At 40.2% G+C, this 26,598-nt stretch overlaps 3 protein-coding genes across 8 annotated transcripts in view; 1 reads left to right on the top strand and 2 right to left on the bottom strand.

Moving 5' to 3' along the window:
• HPRT1 (hypoxanthine phosphoribosyltransferase 1) overlaps positions 1 to 26,598 on the bottom strand; it is a 1,139,661-nt gene that overhangs the window by 520,994 nt on the left and 592,069 nt on the right. The window lies entirely within an intron of this gene.
• The window catches only part of CCDC160 (coiled-coil domain containing 160), an 820,286-nt gene that overhangs the window by 259,723 nt on the left and 533,965 nt on the right, over positions 1 to 26,598 (bottom strand). The gene's annotated exons all lie outside the window — the stretch shown is intronic.
• Positions 1 to 26,598, top strand: part of GPC3 (glypican 3) — a 455,763-nt gene that overhangs the window by 15,647 nt on the left and 413,518 nt on the right. For all 3 annotated transcript variants that reach the window (XM_050777318.1, XM_050777320.1, XM_050777319.1), the window contains exon 2: positions 16,317 to 16,478. In XM_050777318.1, the coding sequence (XP_050633275.1) occupies positions 16,317 to 16,478 (162 nt within the window). The remainder of the gene's footprint in view (positions 1 to 16,316; positions 16,479 to 26,598) is intronic.

Raw genomic sequence — 26,598 nt, 5'->3', positions numbered from 1 at the left:
CTTAATTATGTCAGGCATGCAGGTTGCTCTCTTTATAGTAAAGACCCTAAAAATCTAGTAATCTCCTCAGACATCCATTTGGTAATAAAGTCCTGTGCATTTTCAGGGGTTAATTTTCATGACAATTGTGTGTTGCCTCTCCACCCCCACCCCTGAAGAAATTCTGCTGTTTTAGAGCGTTGGTCTCCTCACATTTGCAGAAACACACTTAAAAATATATTAGGATGTTGCTGGAATTACTGGCTCTAGAGGACATTTAAATGTATTCAGATTCATGCTCATTATACAACTTTAATTTAGGATTTTTAATAGCCTTGTCATATTTCTTGGAAAATCATGTGCCTGACTTTGCCAGACTTGGTTTTCTGCCCTGAATGAAAAATGGGTATCAGTGCAAAAGTGTAGCCTAAGTATCCCCTATTCTATCCGTTTTCTATTTAAAAAAAAAAAAATAAAATTCACAGAGGTCATCTGGTGCAGTGAGTGCAGTGAGGAGGGAAAAACTAAAAAGCAAAAAAAAAAACAAAAAAACAACAAAAAAAACCCAGGTCGACTTCACATCTGCTAGTCATTCCCACTAGTGTGACTTCAATTCAGCAAGTTTTTATTGAGCACCTGTGGTGGGGGCGGTGCTAATAATCGTTAACATTTATTGAGCCAGGTGCTGTGCTAAGCCCTTTATGGGCAACATCCCACTTAATCCTCACAACAGCACTACCAGGTGGGTAGCATTATTTTCCCCATTTTACAGATGAGGAAACTGATGCTTAGAGAGGTTTAATGACTTGTTCAAGGTCAAATAGCTATGAAATTAATCAAGCCCAGTTAGTCTGGTTCCAGAGCCATGTTCCTAATGATTACTCTTGTGATGGGTTCAGCATTTGTAGGAATTACTCGTTAAATCAGTTTTGAGAACCCAGTATGTGTGAGATGCTAGGGATTCAAATTCAAATACTCCCCTCTCCCTGCTCTTGGTGGGAGAAGCAGACATGTAGACAGACGACGGCCATTTATGGAGTGGTCCCCACGGTGGTTGGGGGGGAAAGAGGAAGAAATGGGAAGACCAGTACAGTGGCTTGAACCTGTGGGAATGCTACATCACGAAGGCAGCCCAGCAGCCAGGGGTTACAGGTATTTCTTTTCCTGTTTGGTGAAGGTCATCCTTTGAATTGAATTGTCTCAATGATTGTATTGACCTGTTTCCATCATTGCCTCAACCCAGTGTAGCATCAGCTACCTTGAACCCAGCACTCCTAAGACATGCACGGTCAGCACAGTTTGGGGCAATTGGCCTCATAGTGTCACCATTTCCCTTTCAGTTTTCCCTTAAAAAAAAAAAAAAAAAAAGTAAAACGTAGGCTGGACACAGTGGTTCACCCCACGCAGTACTTTGGGAGGCTGAAGTGGGCAGATGACTTGAGCTCAGGAGTTCAAGACCAGCCTGGGAAACATGGCAAAATCCCCCATCTCTACAAAAAAAATTAGCTGGGCAGGGTGCTGTGCACCTGTAATCCCAGTTACTTGGGAGGCTGAGGTGAGGATCGCTTGAGCCTGAGAGGTGGAGGTTGTAGTGAGCCAAGATTGCACCATTGCACTCCAGCCTGGGCAATGGGAGTAAAACCCTGTCTCAAAAAAAAAAAAAAAGTAAAAAATAAATGAGGCATATTCCTGAACCAAACTGCTGTCCTCTCAAGAGCTGGTGGTTTTCTGAAGACAAGTTATATAAGACTGGCAAGCCACAGGGAGACTCTGGATCCAGGCTTGGTTCATTCAGCTTGATCTAGAGCCCTCCTGGTGCTACCTCTTGGAGCCCACACTGGGATCTGGAGATCTCTGCATCTGGGTCACCCACGATTTGATGGGAGAATGAAGTTACTCTTACCGTTTTTGAGTTTTTCAGTATAACTATAGGAATGGAAGGGAAATCTCCAAATCACCTGTTTGGATAATTTGTGTTTTTCATAGTTCCTAAAGAAAGCAAGAAGTAAAAAAGTTATTACTGAGCATCACTTAAAAGTCTTTTATGTGTTACATTCATAACCTAAGATTTCCCTCAATTTTAGGAAACATTTGGTTCAGAGAAAAGTGAATTCACTAATGTACGTGTGGGTGTTTTTGAAACAATATCCTCTAGCTTCCAGCGTCAGCTTTCCAAGAACTCTTGTGTCTCCAAGTTTCTTATAGTTGCTCTGCAGTGCTTTGCTTGCCAACTCCCCTCCTGTGCACTTTCTCCTCCATTAAATCTCTTCCATAGAAAAGGGTTGCCACCAAGTCTAGACTTTAGTAACATGCAGAAGGAGGGCGAATTAGTGAGGATTCGCATTACATGAGGGTAGGAGGAGGAGGAGGAAAATCTGTCCTTCCCAGTCCTTCAGATACTCAAGTTATAACACAACAGTATGTTGAAGATGTGTAAAATTACTGGAGCATTTACACAGCTATTCCCCAAGATGGCATAAATGCCACAGCACTAGAGCACGTTTGTGTAGACACTCAGATAAGCTGAAGAATGGGAAAAAGGAAAAGATCAATAACAGCGCTTCTCACTTGGGGATCAAGAGTGAGTGATTTTCTTTTGGTTGCATTTTGCTCAGGTGCAGTGTGTATGTTGTACTAACAAGGCAACTGACTCCTTTTTCCACAGGTTCCTATCATAGGGAAAGGGGAGAGATATAATAGAGGGCACGGATTATTTACAGTGGCTGAGAATGTAATTACAAGGTGCAATGGCTTGAAACTGAAATTTAAGTTAGCCATTAGAGCTAGGAGAAGCATCTTAACAGTAAGGGCAATTGGGCATCGGAAAGATTTGCCTGGGAGCTTGTTAAACAACATCTCCAGGAATGCTGAAGACCAGGACGGGGGAATGTGAAGAGAAGCTCATACCAAATTCAGAGTTGTGCTGGAGGCCCAGACTGATCTTCATCTTTCATTATTGCCTAGCTCCCTTTGTGATTATTCAATTGCTAATAGCTTGAAACAGTTTTTTTTCATGTATTCAAAATATGCCTAATTTGGTAAGCGTAACAAAAGAAATGCCTTTGAGCAGTGAGAATGAGGCTTTTAGATTGGCCTGAGCATTCTTCTAACAGACATTCTGGAATATGGGCCAACGAAGACAATATTATTAGTATTTTTTGCTTCTACAAGACTTTTTCCTTCTTATTATATGGGACTATGGCTGTTAAAGTAATATTCGGCCTCTGTTAATATTACTTCCTCAGAGCTGACCTTACAGAAAATTTGGTTTTGGCCCCTGTTTATCTTTTTCTTGATCTTTCCCTCCTTTTTAATACTTCGCCAGTACTATCCAGGTGTTCTGGATTGCCTCTCCGGCCCGCCGCCCCACCCCCTCCTTCTGTCCTGTGCTAGAGGAAGATTCCTAGTAAAGTCTTTAGCCTGAGGTATGAGGGCATTACTCACAGAGTATAATACATGAAGACAACACCTGACGAAATGGCTTAACCAAAGTAGTAACTCAGCAATGATGAAACATTTAGGTTGGGTAGAGGAAGAAAGAGAGTGTATTAATTTCCTAGGGTTGTCATATCAAATTACCTCAAATTGGGTGGCTTAAAACAACTGAAATTTATTCTCTCACAGCTCTCGTGGTCAGAAGTCCAAAATCAAGGGGTCAGCAGGGCTGTGCTCTCTCCACAGATTCTCAGAATCATTCCTCGCCTCTTCCAGCTTCTGGTGGCTCCGGGCATTTTTTGGTTTCTGGTTGTATCATTCCAATCTCTGCCTCCATCCTCACATGGCCTTTTACTCTTCCTGTATCTCTCCTATGTGTGTCTCTTATAAGGGCACTTGTCTTTGGATTTAGGATCCACCTAGATAATCCAGGAGGATTGACACCTCTCCAGCCCAGTCCTATCCAGGTGTTCTGGGTTGCCTCCCTCCCCTCTACTCCTTCTGTCCTGTGCTGGAGGAAGATCTCTAGCCTGATCCTTAATTACATCTGCAAAGACCGCTTTTTCCAAATAAGGTCACATTTACAGGTTCCAGGGATTAGGACATGGACATATATTGGGGGAGCAGGGGTGGGGATTTACAGGTTCCAGGGATTAGGACATGGACATATATTGGGGGAGCAGGGGTGGGGTGGACACCATTCAACCCACCATATAGAGAAGAGCTTTCTGGGGCTTTCTGAATCATACCAGTTTACCAGGACTCTCTACTGTAAGGAGGAACTTGTTTGAAGAAATCTTAAAGTTAGTTGTAAAGTGTCAAAAATGTCAGTGTGCTTCCTGAGGGGGATGTGGGTGGCAACTACTGTTAACTCATTTTTTAAATGGTTAAATTGAGGACCTGGGAAATAAAATGACTTACCCAAGTCACTGGATCAGAAGAAGAGTTCTGAAACAGAAGAGTTCTGAACAAGATCAGAAGAAGAGGTCTGAAACAATGACTCTTACCCAAGTCCCTGGATCAGAAGAAGAGGTCTGAAACAAGACAACTTTACTTCTGGCCACCAGAGCTGTGAGAGAATAAATTTCAGTTGTTTTAAGCCACCCAATTTGAAGTAATTTGATATGGAAGCCCTAGGAAACTAATACACTCTTTCCCCCTCTACCTGACCTAAATGTTTCTGCCTATTAATGTCTAAATGTGTCATCATTGGTGAGTTACTACTTTGGTTAAGCCATTTCACCATGGGCTTTAGGTCTTACCTCATCATTCTTGTTGGACTTTTTTTCTGAAAAAATATAATATTTTTTCTAAGCACTTTTGCCATGGGAAGGCAATTGTTGTTTATTATGCACCTGAAAAACCTTTTTGCGGGATCTGTAGGATCAAGGCGGTGGTGCACTTGCAATCTACTGCAGCTTTTCACCTGGTCTTTGTGGTTTGCTGAAATATCAGCTACAGGGAATTTTAGAAGTCAGAAACATCTGTGAGGCAAAAGTCTTCCTTTTTAGATTCAGGAATACTGAGTTTTAGGTACAACTTGCATGTAAAGTGGTAAATATAGAGTTTTCACAGATGAAATATTCTCTGAAGAAATGCTGTCATACTTGTTTATGACCAAAAGACCAGTTCTAACATTTATGGCTGTGGGGCATCTCTTCCGATTCATTATCAGAGCATACCAGTGACAACTGTGGTGTGTCAAGAGATTAGTGAGTTAGAGTGTGGCCTTCAGGGAAACAGAGAGAAAGGAACCCTGGGGGTCATTAAATTCAGCCTCCTACCTAGTGTAGGAGTCCATTCTGTGGTATATGATATTGCTACCCAAATTATGCCTGAAAGCCTCAAGAGACAGGGAGATTACTATGTATAGGAAGTAGGCTGTCATTGTTGACTAATATTTGTTCATTAATTTAACCATTTATTGAGTGTGTACTATGTACTGAACCACTATGCCATGTCAGGGAATACAGAGATGGCCAAAATATAGCTCTTGCCCACAGAAACCTACAACTTAATAGTAGGGATAAGAAAGGTACACCAATGACTACAAAACCTAGATTGCAAAACACATTTTTAGAGAAGTACAAAGTGTACTGAAAATTCTGAGAGATAGCAGCTCAAAGAGTTCGTTTGGAAGGGAGGGGGAAAAAACGTGAAAGACACTTGAGAGAGACCTTACGGATGAGAAGATTTTAATAGCTGAAGCTAGGGAAAGAGCACTCCAGAGACAGGAAAAGCATGAGCAAAACGGGGAAGCAGGAAATGGAGGCATGTGTTTGGAAAACATTAAATAAGAGTTTAATTTAATTCTCACAACCACCTTGAGAGTAGGTGTTATTGTCTCCATTTCATAGGTAAGGAAGCTGAGGCTCAGAGATTAAGTAACTTGCCTAAGATCACACGGCTAAGTGGGTGGCCAAGTTGAGGTTCACATTCTGGTCTGATTTCAGAGTTTTTCCCTTTGCCACTGCATGCCATCCATCAGGAGGATATCTGCCATTGGTTGGCCTCTGGAGATACAGGGGCATATATACAAAAGGACATGTGGTTATTACTCGGGATACAGTGCTATAAAGGCCATCTTGTTGGTCTTTGCCTTAGCCCCATATCCGTATTCATGTGTATTCAAGTGATATTGACAAAACCTTCCTAAAAGGGCAAAAGCAAGTCCTTTGCTTCTTTTGTGTCCTCCCAATGCCCAGTTGAGAATGGGCTCAGTGAATATTGATTACCCTACAGTTGGGAAACTTAGACTTGCTAGTCCAATCCCTTTGAGGAAAACAGGCCCAGATTTGGGAACACACTTGATTAAGTCACACAGCTGATTTGGTAGCAGAGCAGATAATAACATTTTAGCTTTGATAGGGAAGAGCTCTTTTCTCTCTGATGTGATTTCATACATGGCGGGGAGGGACCTTGCACTTAGATTGGACCTAAGGTGTTGAAATTCTCAACTATGCCTCAGGTCTGCATATTTAAAGATTGTATCTGAAAAATAAAAATTATACATCTTCTGAAAGACAGGATCTCAGCTACTTATCTGAGTAGAATAACAATTAGTGAAGAAGTGACTAGGGGAGGCAGGAAAATTGCCTTAGCTTAGTCCCTCTGGCAGAATTCTAAACTAAAAGATTCTGCATCCCAACTCCAGCATAGCTGGCATTGTTCTCCAACCCAGTTTTCTTTTTATTAGGGTGTTTCCCCTCATCTAAATAATCAATGATGTGTGTGTATGTGTGTGAATACTTTCACTTTTCTAAAAGTTGCTCTAGTAGCATCAATTAATCTGATCCAGCTCCTTTTAAACTGAACTCTCTTGAAGTTGTGACATTACCTCCAAGTGAAAGGAGAGAACATCAAGCCCAAATTACAATGGGCCCCTTGAGATTCAAAGATGAATCAGTCAAGGGTCCTTCCCTCAAGGAACTTAAATCTAGTGGAAATAAGGCATGCATATATAACTTCATTGCAATTTACAGAGTGTGAGAAGTGTCTTTATAAAGACTGGAGAGTTCCATGGGAATTCAATGGATAGAAAGTTTTTGGAGTTCATCTCCTTCTGCTCCCATAAACATTCTTTCCCGTGGGAATCCAATCCAAAGATAACAAGTAGTCATCTTGTAGCAGGGTTCACATAGCTCCTTGTCATCTGGCTTCTGCCACTCTCCATCACTTCAGTTTTCCCTCTAGCCTTGCCAGGTTTCTTGGCAGTGCCTGAAGATGCCACCCACTTTCACACCCCTGTGCCCTTACTCCATTTTCTTGGAGGTTTTAAAAGAAATAGAATGACATAATCAGATATGTACTTTAGAAATATCTCTCTGGGAGTTGGGTGGAGGAGGGTATAGAGGCAGGCAGGCCAGTTTGGAGGCTGTTGTTAGTTGTCCAAGTGAAAGAAGGTGAGGTGATGAGGCAGCAATGGAAAGGAGGGGAATGATGACATTTAGAAAGCAAAATCAGTAGCATTTGGTGACATTTGGCTATAGCAGATGAGGGTGTGAGTGAGGTATCCAGAATGAGTGAAAGGTTTCTAGTTAATTTGAGAGTCCATTTTTTACACCAATTCATGAACTCTGGGGCAGGGACCATGTCCTGTTCATTATTATATTCCTTGGGCTGGGCATAGTCCTTGGCACAAAGTAGGCATTCAGTAAATGTTGGATGAATGAATTGTTCACCACTTTGGCAAGCTGGATATAATCAGTGAATTTGTATTCTCAGAGCACATGTTGACCACTGGTTGGGAATGTGGTCCAGAAAGAACCTCTTTATGGGAGAGTGTAGTGATCTGGGGATTCAACCTTTACTGGGCATGAAATGATAGGCAGTTAATTGACAGTTGGCAGTAGAGATAAAGGTAATTCATTCTTTAATTCTCGGGCTTTAGAGAATGGCTTATCTCCAGGGCTGCTTTAAACTCCCAGTACTCCAGTGTGGTAGCGACATTTTGGCCTGCCTTTTACGGAGGCAGAGTCCATGGTGGCCCCAGGCACGATCTTTGATTTAAAGTCTGAGCTCCTGATACCCAGGTGCACCTTCTGCAAGGTCATGTTCTTTCAGGCTAAATAACAGAAGGGTAACCTTCAGCTGGGTTCCCTAAGATGATTTCTTTCACCAGCAATCATCACTTTCCCCACCGGTTTTTAATGCAACCATTTCTTTCATCTGTATTCCTATCTTGATTAGTGAGAAATTAAATGAGCGTGTAAGATTTGATTTAGATAATGATTAATTAGGGGAAAAGACGTCATTCTAATAGCATGTCACTATTATATGCTAAGGAAATTAGTTCATATTTTTGGATGGCAAATTGACTTGTCCTGCGTTTAAAAAAATACCTTTTAAAAAATGCCTGTTATGGCTTTTTTTGGTTCATTAGTAGAGCAATCTGCACTTAATCCTTTGAATGATTTTATTAGGCATCTATTATTTTCCCTATAAGTCATGAAGCAACCAGTTTGGGATATCATTAATTCCTTTGTTTAATATTAATTTAATGATAACATTGCATTATTATTTTCAGCACAAAGTACCTTTGTTAGCAAATAATATAATCTGCCATTCGTAAAGCAGACCTTGGCAATGAAATGTGTCAAATCATCATATATATATAGAAAAGATTTCAATTTTCATTGTTACTGAGCCCTGACGATTCATTCTCTTCTGTTGCTGTTTGAATATGCTTTATCTGCTCTTAGAAAAGTGTAAGGATCAAGGTCTACATTAATATTTCTTCTGTTCTTTAATGTGATTTTTGACAATTTGTAGTCATTAACTAAAATTGCAGTCTAGTAAAATAACCAACATATAGAACATAATAAAGGTAATTAGAGAATCAGAGACCTGGAAGTGACCTTGAGGGATTATTTAGTCCATTTCCCAATTTCAAGCTATATGACTAATCTTCCTAAACAGCACTCTTCATCATATTATGTCTCTGCTTGAGAACCTCCAGTGGTCCATTACTGCCTAGGAGTCAAGCCCACAGGCCTCTGCCTGCATTCAAGGCCCTTCAAATTTGAGCCTGTCTTACCTGATAAGCTATTACGCCCTAGGGTCTAGCCTGTCTCCAGTTATGTTAGCTTTGCCCCATTATTCCACTGTTTCCAAACACATTTCACCCATTGGCCTTTCCACATATTTTCCATTCTTTGTGGTCTACCTCAAGCCTCACCTTCTCCTGGAAGTCTTCTTTGACCCCTAGAGCCTCTGGTAAGCATTCCCTTATCCGCAAATGTTGTCTATATCACGTATTTTAAAAGTCAACTTTATTGAGATATAATTTACAAACAATAACATGCACTCATTTTAAGTGAAGAGTTCAATGAGTTTTGACAAATGTGTACACCCATGTAACCACTAACCTAATTAGAATGTAGACTATTTCTTCTACCTCAGAACATATACTGCATATTTTGTCACATAACCATATACCAACTTTTACTGTTCTCTAGCTATTATTTTGTGTGAAAGTCTAGTCTCTCAGCATGAATTTATCTTTGGTTTACTTTTAATACATATCGAATATTTACTTTGTATCAAAAAGACAAAGAGCTTCACATGCATAATCTCACTTTTTGTAATAACTCTATAAGGTTAAGTACTATTGATGATCCCATGTTATAGATAAGGGTAAAAAGTCAGGTAGAGGTTGAATAACCTACCCTTGCTTGTGCAGCTAGCAAGTGATAGGGCTAGGATTAAATTGTAAACAACTTGACCTGAGGAGTCATAAGTGTTTTGTTATTTGCTGCCTACTAGTGCCTGTGATGATGCTAACCTCGGAGCCATTAATGCTGACTTGGAATAAAATCCAATAGAACTGACACATTTAAACAGCCCCATACACACTGTTGGCTTTCCTCTTCCAAGTATGGATGGGGATTAAGCCTGGAATGGGGTCTACAAGTGAATGTGGTAAGCATAGGACTTCATGGCAAAGAGCAGCTGAAGTCCCACTCCTGGGGGAGGTGGCTAAAGAAAACCAGGAGCAGTCTAAAAGGTCAGATATTTAAATGGAGCCAACAAAGAGCAAGAAGTAGGCCCAAAGGAAAGAGCCTGTGATGGAGGTCAAGAAGGCCAAGCCACAGGTAGTCAGGCTTGAAAAGATCTTCTGTCACAAGAGTATGCCTCAGGAGAGAGCCTTCTGTGGACCATCTGTGGTTGGCCTCTAGGAGTGGAGTAATCCCCCAGAGAAAAAGCTTCCATAGCTCAAATATCTCCTTTTACTTATATGACCCAAAACTGGACCCAATGTGTGTGAGAAGTTGTCTTAAAATATTTAGTAATAAATTACATCATAGTTCATTCAAGCGAAACATCTATTTATTGTATCTTCAAGATGTTCGGATTTTTTTTTTTTTTTGAGACAAAGTCTCTGTCTCCCAGGCTGGAGTACAGTGGCCCGATCTTGGCTCACTGCAACCTCCGCCTCTTGGGTTCAAGCAATTCTCGTGCCTCAGCCTCCTGAGTAGCTGGGATTACAGGCGCATGCCACCATGCCTGGCTAATTTTTTTTTTTTTTTTTTTTTTTTTTTTTTTTTTTAGTAGAGATGGGGTTTTGCCATGTTGGCCAGGCTATTGGTAGTTTACTTTTTTGGTATTTTAAAATATTTTTCCAAGATTGAAGTTAAGTGTACAGGTGCCTCCACTTGATATTTTTTCTTTTTTTTCTTTTTTTTTTTTTTTTTTTGAGACTGGGTCTTAACTCTGTTGCCCAGGCTGGAGTGCAGTGGTGCCATCATGGCTTACTACAGTGTCGACCTCTGAGCTCAAGTGATCCTCCCTCCTCAGCCTCCCGAATAACTGTGACCACAGGCATGCACTACCGTGCCTGGCTACATTTAAAAACTATATATTTTATAGAGATGGAGTCTCACTGTGTTGCCCAGGCTGGTCTCAAACTCCTGGGCTCAAGGGGTCCTCCCACTTCAGCCTCCCAAAGTGCTGGGATTACAGGTGTGAGCCACCACACCCAGCCTCCACTCGCTCTTCTTAGATACAGACAAAGTTCTTTGTTAGTATTCTCAATCTGCAGCCCTCATTAATTCAACACTGTGTGCACAGGGCTGAATGGGAGCGAAGGAGTATCCCAAAGGAGATGGGAGTCATTCTCTGCTCTTCAGGAACTTACAGTCTAGGAGAGGAGATTATAGTATGAAGGTACTTTTTAATCCTTCAATGTAAATGGGAACTAGCAGCCATGTAATGACTTCAGTTAATTTTTTTTAGCGTCTGGGAATGCAAGTTATTAAGCCCTAAAGAGCTGAACATTTCTGGCTCATTTGAATAGTCAATTGCTAAGTCTTCTCCTTATCTCCATCCCAGGCTATATTGCTTGCCTCTATTCCCTTTTCCCAGCTGAATTCCATTTTTACAATAATAATAATAATAATAATAATAATAATAGAACCCCTCTTTGATAGCTGGGCTCCACGATTACTTGTCCCTTACATCTAATAAAGGGGTTATTTTCTTTTAACTTTCCTTTGTCCCTCGTATATTTAAAGAGTGCTTTTGTATTTAGTATGTCTTTTGTAGGTGGCATCTTATTTCTTGAATTTACCTTTCTGCTTTTACTCATGCAAGTACGTACCAGTTCTTGCATGATAAGGAGATAAGATGACTTATCTCCTTAGTCATCTGCTTTTGGTTTTACTTTTTTTCATTCCATTTGGGATTCAGTTCTCAGGCTAATTCTTTGTTTACTTGATGAGGATTCCCTCTAAATTCTTTTTCTGTTTCTTTCTGTTTTCTGTGTTCTTTCTGTTTTATTTCTTTCATGCACATGTCCATACATTGAAATAGTTATATTTCATTATTGTCATTTCATTTAGGCATGTCTAGCTCGCCTAGGCTTCTTTGTTCCTCATGCTGTCTTGCGATGGGGCTTTTCTTAAAAGCTGGGCTGTGAAATTTACTGAAATTTATATGAAATTTACTTAATACAAAATATCTTTTCCTTTGGCATGTATTTCTCTTCTTCCTGGTTTGGAAATTCTGAATTCTTAATCAGTTTATGGGTGTTTTATTTCCTTAAATATATGGCTGACTTTTAGCCCATAGATCAATTGTACCAGTTCACTGATTAACCAAGCAGTAATAACTGGGAAGGAGGGTAAATATTGCAACATATCCACTTATATTTGGATATAACATATACCTTTCTTCATGACATCTGACATGTTTTCCCAAAAGTTCTCATTTGAAGTTTTATTCTTTTAAAGATTTTTGACTTAACTGATTCTTCAGGTGGTGGGAGTTTATAAAATGATGAGACTTGCCCAACTCAGGGAAGAGACATACTATATGCAAGCTCTAAATTACTATATGAATTATCATATCAAAGGCAAACCAAACTGGTGTCATGGTAATTCAAAGAGTCATTCCCCGACCCATGTAGGTACATCAAGCAACAACTTGTTACCTTCTAAAATCTGAACCACTCATAGCACTTCACTGAGAAAAGAGCTGAGCCCTTTTATTTGACCTAGAACTGGTGGAAATAGGACCAGTACTAACAGTTACCCTGCCAAATAAACTCAACCATTCCTGAAAACTGGAAGTCATTGTCAATGCAGATTTAGAAACACAAAGGATTTTATCTATAACAATTAATTTTATGAACTTATTTAAATATGATATTTTGCACATGTACTACTTAGGCATTGGTTTACCAAGAAAGTAAGTAAAGCCCTGCTAGATGAACAGGAACTTTGTATGTGAAAGTACCTGCCGCATAGGATTTTTCATTCTACATATTTGTCCCAACCAGCATTGTTTAAATTTAGATTAGCCACTCTTACACAAGGGGACTCTTTCCCTTCTTGGTCCAGTAAACCGTATCAGTTCCTGTTCCTAGAATAGCATTACATTTTGTAACTTCATGTAGTAAGAACACAGTGAGCAAGAACTAGCTGTTTCTGTACTTTTTCTGAAGATAATCATAAAGTTTTAAGCTTAGACCGTATTGAAAATCAGTCTAAGGCTTGTATATGAGATTGACATTTATAGGAGATAAATCTGAACTCTATGTCTCCAGACCCCAAATTGTATTTTGACATTAAATATCACCTTTCCATCTAGTACTATAAATTACAGTGCTGTGTTCGGTTTGGTGATATGTATTATCTGTGATCTCCTTTACTGCTTTTGTTAGCAGATCCCTTGAGAAGGGTGAAGTGGAGAGCTTGGAGTCAATACCCTAGACCCCAGCAGTGATGTCATGTGAGGCAAAACTTGATGAATTTTGTTCCTAAATTAAGAAAATCTGGACACATAAATTAAGGACATGATCAACTGAAATTCCTAGGGAAATAAGATGTTGTAATAAAAATAAATTTTCTGGTGACTTAGGGCTAACTAGTCTCCCCTCCTTTTTTAAAAAAATAAAACCTCCAGTTATTGAAAAGCTGTCTAAAATGTCTGAATATGTTTTCTAGTATGACTTCAGTAAGATTTATTGAAACTTGCTTTTCTGAGAACCTTGTAAAACTTTAGGGGAGTCATCCTTATATCCCATATACAGATTTTTTTTTTTCATTCTACCTTGTTAGTTTGCTTTATTGCACTCATTTACTATGTACTAGCTATTTATCTCTGCTAGTCCCTTTAGACAGTGAGCTTCTTTGGAGAAGGGATTAAATTTCTCTTGTTCAAAGTTGTACCTCCAGCATGTAGCACAGTGCCTGGCATATAGAAGGTATGTTAGATTGGGTACTCTGAGAAGCAGATGCCAGTTGGATTCATATCTAATCCAATATGGAATAGATGTGCAAGGGATTTATCGGGGTAAAACACTTATGAAGGAAAATGAGGAGGGAGCTGAAGGAGGCCAGAAAAGCCATCAGACCATGGTGCAGGTCTGACCCTTGTGGAAGAGAGAGGAAAGAACGGAAGTTTGAGTAGGAGGAATCTTAGACTGCAGTGCTGTTTTAAGAAAGTTTGGCAGGGTCAACAGGGAGTCTTTAAGTCAAAGTTCCCTGTGAGCAAAGTCCTGTGTTACGTGACTTTGTCATGCTCAGTATCTTTGCCATGCTCAGTCATTGGCTGGGAGCAGCCCCCAGGGAATGTGGCTTAGGCACAATGTGGTGGTGAATTCAAAGGGCAGCAGCTGGGACCCTTAGTCAATTACATTCCCCACAGTAGAAGATCTGAGATGCCCATATTCACAGCCACCACAGAAGGAGATCAACAAATGCTAATTGGAGAAAGAGTTTGGCAGTGGCTCATGCCTGTAATCCCAGCACTTGGGAGGCGGAGGTGGGTGGATCACCTGAGGGCAGGAGTTTGAGACCAGCCTGCCCAACATGTTGAAACCCCATCTCTACTAAAAGTACAAAAAATTAGCCGTGCGTGGTGGCAGACACCTGTAATCCCAGCTACTCGGGAGGCTGAGCAGGATAATTGCTTGAACCCAGGAGGTGGAGGTTGCAGTGAGCGGCGATAGCACCACTGCACTCCAGCCTGGGCGATAAGAGCGAAACTCCATCTGAAAGAAAGAAAGAAAAGAAAGAAAAGAAAAGAAAAGAAAAGAAAGAGAGTTTGGGCCGGGCGCGGTGGCTCAAGCCTGTAATCCCAGCACTTTAGGAGGCCGAGACGGGTGGATCACGAGGTCAGGAGATCGAGACCATCCTGGCTAACCCGGTGAAACCCCGTCTCTACTAAAAAATACAAAAAACTAGCCGGGCGAGATGGCGGGCGCCTGTAGTCCCAGCTACTCGGGAGGCTGAGGCCGGAGAATGGCGTAAACCCGGGAGGCGGAGCTTGCAGTGAGCTGAGATCCGGCCACTGCACTCCAGCCTGGGTGACAGAGCGAGACTCCGTCTCAAAAAAAAAAAAAAAAAAAAAAAAAGAAAGAGAGAGTTTGAATAAGACAGGAGTTGAAGAGAGGAAGGAGATTGGTCTTAATATTCACCGAGCCCTAATATTTGCTAGTATTGGTGGAGGATATAAAATCGTGGGATTCACACTCACCTCCCTCATCTCTCCTCAAACGTTACCTTATGGAAGAAGCCTTCCCTGACTACCATATACAAAACAGAATAGTCTCCGCAATCATTGCATTCTGTGTCTCCCTTACTTTACTTTTTAAAAATTAAAAACAAGCCAGGAGAATCGCTTGAACCCAGGAGGCAGAGGTTGCAGTGAGCTGAGATCGTGCCACTGCACTCCAGCCTGGGCAACAAGAGTGAGACTCCATCTCAAGAAAAATAAAAAATAAAAATAAATAAATAAATAAATAAAACAATTGACACCTTTATTGAGGCATAATGGATATATAATAAGCCGTACATATTTTGAGGGTACAAGTTGATAATTTTGACACGCATATACACCCATGAAACCATTACCACAATCAAAATAATGAACATATCTATCACTCCCTGGAGTTTCCCCACTACTCTTTATAAACCCTTTCTCCTACCCCTCCTGCCCACCATCCCCCCTTAACAACCACTGAACTGCTTTCTGTCACTCTAGATTAGTTTCCATTTTTTAGACTTTTATATAAATGGAACCATAGAGTGTGTGCTTCTTTTTGATCTGGCTTCTTTCACATAGCATATTGTTTTTGAGTTTTGTCCCTAAAGTAGTATGCATTAATGGTTCATTCCTTTTTATGGCTAAATAGAATTCCATTTTATAGATATACCACAGTTCGTTTTCCTTTCCTTACTTTGTTTTACTTTCTCTATAGTATTTGTCACCTTTTGACATTATGTTTCTATTTTTGTTTGTTTGCTGTCTCCCAGAATGTAAGTTCCATGAGGGCAGGGACTTTGCTTTGTATACTGTTACAACCACAGTGCTTGGCATATAGTAGGCACCTAATAAATATTTGTTGAACACCTGTATCTTACTTCAGACCTTTAGTTAACACAGCAACAACACAGCTTTGATATGATATTGATGTTTTGATCATTTATCCTGAAAAGCAGTATTGGGTTGGAAATCATAACTGGAATTTTGAAAATTGTTTCTTGGTTGTCTTCTCATTCATATATTATAATGAGGAAAAATAAATTATAGGAGTGAAGATTGATCTTTTAAAAGACAAATTAAATATCGGTGTTCAATGATGTGTTTTTGGTGCTATAAATTAGTTTATGCAGAATTTATGAGTCAAACCTAGGCAATTAATTCTGATGGTTATTCAAAAAGAGTCAGCCATAAGGACAATTGGGAGAAAGCAGGGATTAGTTAAGATGAAATACAATTTTGAATAATCAAAATTTTACTGTGTCTCAAAAGAAATGCATTGTTTGCCCTGTTTGCCATGTGTGAGTGTGTGTGTGTGTGTGTGTGTGTGTGTGTGTGTGTGTATGGCGGGGGGTGGTGTGGGTGTGGGTGTGAGAGAGATCCTGCTTACTGAAACATGAAAACCTTGTTTGTTTCAGGATCAGATTTGCAAGTATGTCTCCCTAAGGGCCCAACATGCTGCTCAAGAAAGATGGAAGAAAAATACCAACTAACAGCACGATTGAACATGGAACAGCTGCTTCAGTCTGCAAGTATGGAGCTCAAGTTCTTAATTATTCAGAATGCTGCAGTTTTCCAAGGTGAGTTCTGGGGATTATTTTAGATGTGCTGCTCAATGGCATCATTATTTGGGCACTGGGCTTTCAAATGCTAAGTATAATTTATAAATTACCATTCCAGCATTAATGCTTGATATTAAAAACCTCCTAGTGAGAAATTCTGGTTTAAAAAATCACATTTTCAGAGAAGCTTCATTTCAATCTTTGGAAAGGTGAGTATTGTCAAAAAATCATTGTTCAAGGACATTCTATTTATCTGTATATAAAGGTTATAAATCTCTACAGAAAGAATAAATAATATTTTATCTCAGCTGGGTTCAAAAGCAAAAAAGTTTCCTTAAATACTGAGCCTGGTTTTCTCCAGGAATGAGTCAGATGCTTGTGGGACACATGTGAACTCCTTCTGACCACTAGGACCATTTCCATTTAAGAGGCAGACACTGGCTTATTGGCCCAGCATTTTCCCATTTGTGTGAGTGGTGACCTCTCCTCTCTTTGTGATTCTCACTTCTTACCATGCCTGTGAATGATTGCGAAAGAAGCTGTTGTGGCATTGCCAGAATGGGTAGGAAATGACACTTCTCCTTGCTAACTTGTAGGACTATCATAGCAGGATGGGGAGTACCTCCCTCAATTCTAACACCCAGCTAGGAAGATGATGATGATGATGGAGGTGGTGGTGGTGGTGATGATAGCAAACACTTATATGGCACCATGTACTAGGTACTCTTTTAAGTGGTTTACATGTATTCATTCTTTTAATCCTCACAATGTAATTATGAGTACATATTAGTATCCTTATTTTGTCGATGGAAATCTAAGGCACAGAATGATTAAGTAACTTGCTCAAGGCCCCAAAATTAATTAATAAATGGCAAAGGCAGGATTTGAACCCAGGTGGCATGGCTCTTAGAGTCTCTTCTTTTAACTATCCCCATAGGCTGTCTCCTGTGACTGGGAAAATTAATTATGGATATCCACAATTAATTAGTAATTAATTAATTATCGAGCTTTCTTCTATCGTTCTTCAAGCAGAGGGAATCAGCCACCTTTTTCTTGCCTCACCAAGAGAGTATCGAGGTCAGATAGAAAAATAACACTCTGACTGCCTGACATAGCAAAGCTTGAGATTTATGACACTGTTACAAGAATTAACCTCTTTGAATTATAAGGTGGGTTGATTATAGCTTATTTTTGTATTAGAATGAAATCTTTAGAATTAGCTAAGAAAATTGTTTAGATTAGTGAATAAAGCCTACATTCACAACAGTTTCTTGGGTCAAAGCCTCAGGGGATGTTAGATTGATTATATGAAATATAACATATAAGCTTGAAGTATTTGTTAACCTATTTATGCAGTCAAACTCTTGTGAAGAGTTCGTTGAGACTAACAATTTGGTGATAGAATGAATAATTTAGGCAGATTCTAAAAATACATGTAGCATTCATGAACTTCTTAGATTGGTTTTGGAGTTGATCTGTTGGATGAAAGTGGGGTGAGAAGAAATGATGTGACATGAGAATTGAGTTGAAGCAGAGAGCTGAGTCTTACTCTTTGGGGAATCAAGGTGCCTTTTTAGAACAGAGTATTAGTGATTTGTTTAATTCCCAGAATATCCAAGCTCACAGATGTTACCTTATAATCCTTGTCTGATTGGAGCGGAGTGGTAGAGTGATCATACTGGTATTTTAACATGCATAGTAGCTGACATGGTTATCTATCTGAGGGCCTGGGCTGTCAGTATTTACACCTCTGTCCAGTTCTGCACTTTGCATACTGTGTTTTCTAGATCTGCAAAAATGTGAGACTAGGAGAGAAAAGAAGTTCTGACAAGATTTTAGTTGGATTAGCTTCCAGATAAGCCTGCTGTAGCTTGGAGGCTGAATACTAGTACTGCGAACAGAGGGTAGAAAATGGAGCAGCATCTACTAATTGTATCTCTCTCTCCCTTTCTCTCTGTCTCTCTTTCACTTACACACACATACACTTTCTTGAATTGTGGGGATAGATAGAAGGACAACCCTAGCAAAGGAACTTGGAGACAATGAAATGATGTCTGAGCTCATTATTGCTAGTGCCCTTTACCTTGTCACCATCTGTACTCATTCTTTATCTTGTTTCACTCCCTCTTCTCATTCTTTTCCTGCCTTACTTTTAGAAAAAATAAACCTCACAAAGATAAATAAACCATGATCCCAGACCTCAAGGCACTTGTACAGTGTTGCAGAAGACATTGCACCTAAATCCTTTTGTAACAAACATTTGTAGAGACAGGACTTCAAACTGGGGACCACTACAAGATAATGTATTATTAATTGCTAAGAAAAAGAGAGCATCCACTTTTTTCTTTCTTATGACCGTTTATTATTCCAATGAATTGAAATTAAGAGACACAATTGTTTTTCCCCTAAAATACATCCCCTCCCCAATATTCTGGTAGACCAAATTAGTGAGAAAACCATCCCAGTACTTCACTCATATGAAATTTGATATGACAGCTTTTGCTAGCTATTTTCTTCATCACATGAAGTTGAAGAAAGCTCATCTTGATCTTGGCCTAGATCCACAATCTCTTTAGTATTCCTTCACTAGTCCACATTGAGGGTATTTAAGCAGTGAGTGCTTTCTGCAAATATGTGCACAGTTCCACGAGCAGTCCTTACTGCCTCGATTTGGATTTGATGTCTTCATTTGCAGGAAGCCTTTGCCCTTATAAATGTGCCTGGGGCCCTTTGCTACAGTGGTTGGAGTGCTCTATTGCTAATGTTGTTTTGATAATGATTGAAGCATTTAAAAAAGTTGTTCTTTATTTTCAATCTTTGCATTGCCTCGTTTCCTAAATTTAATTTACTTAGATGTGCTTAGTAAAATGAGGCAGCACAATCACTTTTTGTTTCTGCTTAATTAATTCTTTCTGAAAAACTCCACTAAAAGTAGATTTTCCTTTCTCTTTTTCTTTTTCTTCTCCCCACCTTATAATAATGATGATGATAATAATAGTGAAGATTTATTAAGTGCCTACTATATGATGCTTACTTTTACATAATTATCTCATTTAATTTTACCAGTAGCCCTACGAGGTCTGTACTGTAATTATCTCCATTTTACAGACGAGGAAACTCATTGATGCCACAGCTTCTTCTGAGCCATCATATGACATGGCTTTGCTTGTTCTGAATGTACTTGAGGTAAAACAAAATTGAGAAGTTGAATTTGTGGTTCTTGTGAAGAAAAATGGAATAGAATTCTGAATTTTTCATCATCTCACTACCACCTCTATACCTTCAAACCTTGAGTTCTATTTTCTTTGTAGAATTTTATTATGATTTTCAGCCTTGTACTATCAAGAAATATTTGGGGTATATCCAGGTCTTTTCCAGATGTTGGATAATTCTAGTCTTCCCCAAGGTACCACTGACTTTGAGTGATAATAGACTCTTTTATATGCAGCAATACCTTGCTTTTTTTGGAAGTTGCCTATCCCACAACTTGAACTCTCTTCATCAGAAAGGAAAAATAGTGGTTAAGCAGGAAATCACCTCATCTGAAAGGTTTTTGGGTCCTTGCTTAGAGCCTACTACTGTTCCATGTTTATGTGTAGTCTTCACACACTTGATTTTCTGGCTTTCTAGTGGGGGATCCAAGAACTCACTAAATGTGGCACTTGGGGACATTTAATAGAGGACCATACTCCTGCAGGCCACAGTGGCTCTTGTATTACATTAGGTCCAATGTTCACAGTGTGGTTACAAGTAAATAAGGAAAGTTCAACTTACATTCACTGTCCTTTTCTTAATATTTCCATTTTAAATGGCTAAAATGAATTTCCTCAGTGCTTAAGATCAGTGAAAGAAACACTGGACTTGGAGTCAGAAAATCTAAGTTCAAATTCTAGATCTGCATTTATGAGCTTTATGATTTGGGGCAGTTATTTAGATTCCAATAGCCTCAGTTTTCTTATCTGCAAAATGGACATAAAAATTGCAGTCCTGCTTACTTTTGTAAAGTAGAAATAATGAATGTGAAAGTATCTTGAAAACTGTAAAACACTATATGCATGCATTATCTAGACAGCTCATTTATGTGGACCGCTTCACCCCAGGTGGTGCCAAATAAATGATGCATTATCATTACAGACATTAGCCTCGACAAGGCTGGAGTTCATGATGTACTTCAACAACTTTTGCCACTTATAGATGATATATATGCAAACAGCTCCAGTGTACAGACGAAAGAGTACTTAGGCAAAACACTCTTTGAGAAAAGGGTTTATTTTATGCACTCTTGGATGTGAAGCTGTACTGTTTGAAGTGTCAATACTGCCAGGAGTAATCCTTTTTTCAGCTTCCTGAAGCTTCTCTTCTGGCTAGTATCTGGTGTATTTCATATACGAATAAGCGGCTAGATCAGGAAGGGTTTGTCGGTTCAGGCCATATTTTAATTGCATTTTTTGGTCCACACTGTTATGGCAGAGAGGAGGAAAAGGTTGGTATAAGTCTGGAGATCTTCAGTTGATCCTCACTCAGTATTGGCAAGCTTGCTTTCTTCTACCTGCTTTCTGTGGAGATGAAAAAGACATCTCTGAATGCGGGGGAGGGCAATGTTTCTGTGCTTCTTCTGTTGTTTCTCTCCCTTATTTTCTGTTTCCATCAGCTCTTGGCAGTTTTTAGACTCTCTTCTGTCAGATTCCTGTCTCTCCCACTCCCCCTAAATAAAATTGACCTTGGTTAGAATACCCTTTTCTGTCAGCTCATAGCAATTTCTCTAGTCATTTCTGCTTGAAATAACTGTTTAGGGACATTATTCAAGCAAAGCTTTTTTCCTTCACAGTTAATATGTGACTCAATAATTGCTTGAATGTTGATAAACATGTTTTTGAGATTCAATCATTTGCTAATTTAGTTTTTATTATGTAGTGGGGATTTTAAGTGAGTACTGAGCCGTTTTTCTCCATTTCACAATTCTTTCCCCCTGACTAGCCTGACAGTTCTGCCCACACTCCAGCTCTGTGCAGGCTGAGCCCCATTGCATCCCCAACTCTAACTGCCCGCCAGTCTGTCACAACCCTTTCTTGGTTAAAAATAATGTATGGGAGAGAATAATTACATTGATGTCTAATCAAAACTTAATTCATTTGCCGGAGCTAAATATAATAGCATTAAACTAAATAGAATAATTTTCGGAACTCAAACCACGGCCATGAGTGAAGTTATATATCCTCAAAAATGTAAATTATTAATCAAACCGCTCATCTGTACAGCAAAGCTCTAGTAATCCCATTATAAAAGAGTGAATTTCTCATCAGAGCCCAGAAGATGCTGGCTTTAATTAGTGGACTTTTATGGCACCAACTCAAAGGCATATTTTGGTTACAAAGTTTTTTAAAATGCAATTCTTTAATTATTAGGGTTATTGGAAAACCAACTGGAAACTGAGTGTTTAAAGCCATTTCAGTTTTAAAGTAAAAACTTTTGGATTAAATTCGGTCTCAAAATTCTGTGGCTTTAGTAGAGCCAGAGGCTGGGGGAGTTATAAACCTTTCCTGGGCCCTCTATTGATTTAGAAGTCAGTCATTAGGCTGAAAACTGTTTAATGAAAAGAGCTTAGAAAAACGACTCAATGTGCAGCCGTAGACCATTCTGGGGCCAACCATGAGGTGAGGAGATTATGCAGATGAACTCTTTTACCCCAGCCCATCGCCCTTGATTGAACAAGGTCCTGAACTCATGCCCTTGATTTAACAGGGCTCTGAACTCACCTCCTCTTGCTGTCATCATCACTGCCCACCTTTCTCACTAGTGGGATCAACAAAGCACATTAAAGGACAGTGTCCCTGCCCTCTAGAAGCTTCCAGGAAAAACACCACTTTTGCCTAGAGTGCTTACTCTCTACCTCCCCACCAGCCCCCAAAGTGGGATTTGTTTGCTTTCTGAAAACATATGTTCCTCCTCTTCTTTCTGTCTCACTGAGTTGAAGTACCTGATATTAGAGTAATGAAGCATATGTTTGAGAGATTTGAATTCTCTTGTCAGTAGAGTGGAGGTAGAAACAATTTCCCTCTAAGCTGGAAGTGGTAACATAGAAATTAAAAGCCTCTTTCCTTCTATTGACTTGAGATGCTTCCAGGGGCTGAGGCACCTGTATTGCTCCTTTTCCTTCATTGTACTTTTTAGTCACCAGGTCTCATTTCTTCCTGCATCCTTCCCACGTCATTTTCCTACATTCCAACTGAGACCCCCTATGGGTCTCAGTTATCTCATTTATCATATGCAGATGCCTTTTGACTTTAGTTCCTCTCTGATTTCAGTTCCAGGCTCCATCAGCTAACATCTAGACTACCAGCAAATGTATACCTGGGTTACTTACATGCCTTTAGCCTCCCTTGCTTCCCAGTTCAGCAATGGAGTGTAATGATTAAGAATGCAGGCTCTAGGGGGCATTTTGACAGGGTTTGAATGAGTCTGGGTGGGGGTAGGCAGGCTGGTATGGAGAGAAGAAAGCTGAGGGCTTGGGTGAGGATTAGAAACCTCCTTTCTGGGGCCAGGCGCGGTGGCTCAAGCCTGTAATCCCAGCACTTTGGGAGGCCGAGACGGGCAGATCACGAGGTCAGGAGATCGAGACCATCCTGGCTAACATGGTGAAACCCCGTCTCCACTAAAAAAAACTAGCCGGGCGAGGTGGCGGCGCCTGTAGTCCCAGCTACTCGGGAGGCTGAGGCAGGAGAATGGCGTAAACCCGGGAGGCGGAGCTTGCAGTGAGCTGAGATCCGGCCACTGCACTCCAGCCTGGGCGACAGAGCGAGACTCCGTCTCAAAAAAAAAAAAAAAAAAAGAAACCTCCTTTCTGAACATGTACTGTATTGGAGAGAGATGAATGAGAAGTTTTCTGTTCTCAAGTGTTTTACTTATCTCATTTAAACCTCACAACAACCCTAGGAGGTGGGTACTTTCATTAGTCTCATTTTATCACTGACAAAATGGAGGCTTAAAGAGATTAGGTGACTTGTTTAAAGTAGCACCCAGTAGATGGCAGAGACAAGAACTGAATGCAGGAAGTACAACTCCATAGCCTGTGCCCTTAAAACAGTGCTGTATGTGTTATACAGCCTCTGTGTATTTTATCTCATGGTCATAAGCAGTCTCCTCAATTCTAGCTGTCCTCCTTGCAAGGGAACTCTATTGTATTTAATTAAAAAAACATTGGCTGAGCACGTCTAAAGGCAGGTACTGTGGGGGATTCAAAGAGAAAACTACCTCATGCCTATCTTCAAGTAGATCAAAATTCAGAAACCCAGACATTTGTATACAAATAACTTGGGTACAAGACATCCTAAGAGAAATGTAAGAGAAAACCTTAGCAGTTTTCTAAGGGGAGTACAGGTGGATCCAGGTTTTGTAGTGCTCAAAACTTATATAATTGGGAGACCTTCTTTAAGAAAAAGAAGACAATAAAAAATACAAAATGCTCGTGGCTCTTCTGTGACAGACTGTACAAGTTCAGGGTCCCTATAGCTGAAGTTTCATTGTTTAACAGAAAAGTAACTTTTTTTTTTCTTTTTTCTTTTTTTTTTTTTGAGACGGAGTCTCGCTCTGTCACCCAGGCTGGAGTACAATGGCCTGATCTCAGCTCACTGCAACCTCCGCCTCCTGGGTTCAAGCGATTCTCCTGCTTCAGCCTCCTGAGTAGCTGGGAGTACAGGCGCCCGCTATCACACCTGGCTAATTTTTGTATGAAAATTCACATAAAGATGGTAGTGTGGGGTTGGAAGACATTAACTCCAACCAGAGGGTAGAGGTTCTTGGAGGAGACTGGCTGTATGAATTCTCCAGATAGACATGCTGTTGATCAAGGAGAAGAATGGAGGAGGGAGTTGGGTAAATCAGTGCACATCTTTTTCTCAATTAAACTCAAACTCAAATTATTATTATTATTATTATTATTATTATTATTTGAGACAGGTTCTCTCTCTGTTGCCCAGGCTGGAGTGCCGTGGCACTATCTTGACTCACTGCAACCTTCGCTTCCCGGGCTCAAGGGATCCTCCCACCTCAGCCTCCTGAACAGCTAGGACTACAGGAACGTGCCATCACACAGGGCTAATTTTTGCATTTTTTTGTAGAGATGGGGTTTCGCCATGTTGCCCTGACTGGTCTCAAACTTCTGGGCTCAAGCAATCTGCCCGCCTTGGCCTCCCAAAGTGTTAAAATTACAGGTGTGAGCCACCATGCCTGGCTGGCCAAATTCAAATTATTAATTGCCTATTAGATACCAGCCTTTCTGGACTCCTTGTCTACACCTGTAGTCTCTCACTTAGACTTCTCTCTTGAAAGGGCCAAACACCTAGGAGGCAGCAAGGGGCATAGTGTGATGGCCATGTGATCTGGCTTCAGGCAGGCTGGTGTCTAAGTCCCAACTCTGCTGCCCTTTCCTCTCTTTGTGACCAAGGGCAGGCCACTTCTCTCTGAGCCATTCATTAAAGAAAATTAAATCAGATGAGTGCTGTGAAGAACTCAGCTCTATGCTGGCCCATAGGAATCAAACGCATGGTAGCCATTGTTTTTATTATTCCCTCTTGTGTATTTATAAGCATACTTATGTATGAAATATAATATCTTTTTTTTTTTTTTTTTTTTTTTTTTTGAGACGGAGTCTCGCTTTGTCGCCCAGGCTGGAGTGCAGTGGCCGGATCTCAGCTCACTGCTGCAAGCTCCACCTCCCGGGTTTACGCCATTCTCCTGCCTCAGCCTCCCGAGTAGCTGGGACTCAGGCGCCCGCCACCTCACCGGGCTAGTTTTTTGTATTTTTTTAGTAGAGACGGAGTTTCACCGGGTTAGCCAGGATGGTCTCGATCTCCTGACCTCGTGATCTGCCCGTCTCGGCCTCCCAAAGTGCTGGGATTACAGGCTTGAGCCACTGCACCCGGCGAAATATAATACCTTTGCTTTACAGTAATGAATGTCACATATCTGGCATATATACATTTTAAAATAATTTTTTATGTTTTATTATAATTAATGTCAAAATATGCTAAATACCCACTCATGATCCTATCATTCAGAGATAACCACTTGTAACATTTTTGTGTGTTTTCTTTTCTCTCTCTGTGTGTATGTGTATATTTAAAACCGTACAGTATACAGTTTCTAAATGGTCCCCTAGTGGTCTGAATGAGTTAATGTAGCCTTTAGATCTAACCAGCAAAGGGAGACTGATTCCACTGGATTACATCAAGAGAGGAAGGAGAACAAAAATGTTGAAAGGAAATTGTTATGCTTATGACACTCCTCTCCTTTGGTAAAAGTTCTTTAGCATATAGTTCTGAACCCAATTAACTGAAATGTCATTATTGGATTGCATTTCTTCCCTCTCCTGGGAACCTGTGCTTTTCCTTTCTAGCACTCATCAGGTTGCAGTAGTACATGAGCATGTATGCTTATTTGATTAACATGGGTATCCTTTACTAAAGAATGAGCTTTCTGTGGATAGGCCTTGTGTCTATTCTACCATATCCCTCTGTTCCCAGGTGAGACAGTAAACTCTCAGTAAATGTTTGAATGAACACATATATATATACATACACTCTCACACAAAATTAGAATAAGTAGTATTGATAGAAATAGATTCCTAACTGTTCCCCTTCCCCTGCAACAACTGCCAGTATGACCAAACAGAGAAGAAAAGATAGGTCCTGTTGCCTGCAGCATTTACTTCTAGGTTTTAAAAGCTGCTCATACATAAGATCTTAAAAGTCTGGATAATGGGGGTTTTCTTGCCCATTGAGATGGAACATCTGTTTCTCTAAGCCTCTGCCTCAGCTTCCGGCCTCATAACTCCGAGGCTTGCTGGTTGTCTTTTCTTCCAGCATGACCTAGGCTCTTCCCAGAACACTGTGAACAAGATTCAGTGCCACAGATTTGCACCTTGTGAATAAGAACCTGTCAGCTTGTCCAAATACATTCTTGTGTGTCCTACCACCCTTTCACAAGAACCTGAAGGGAAGAGAAGCTCGCTTTTCTTGAAAGCCTTGTAGCAAGCAGACATACTTGTATTTACTTGGATCTTGACAGCTTCCCTTCAAAAAGGTGGTATTAATCCCATAAGGAAACTAAAACTAAGAGAGTTTAGTAATGTAGGCAACTT

The sequence above is a fragment of the Macaca thibetana genome, chromosome X (genome assembly GCF_024542745.1).
Source record: "Macaca thibetana thibetana isolate TM-01 chromosome X, ASM2454274v1, whole genome shotgun sequence".
NCBI lineage: Eukaryota > Metazoa > Chordata > Mammalia > Primates > Cercopithecidae > Macaca > Macaca thibetana.
The sequence above is the reverse complement of the archived record's forward strand: the minus strand, read 5'-3'. Positions and strand labels throughout refer to the sequence as shown.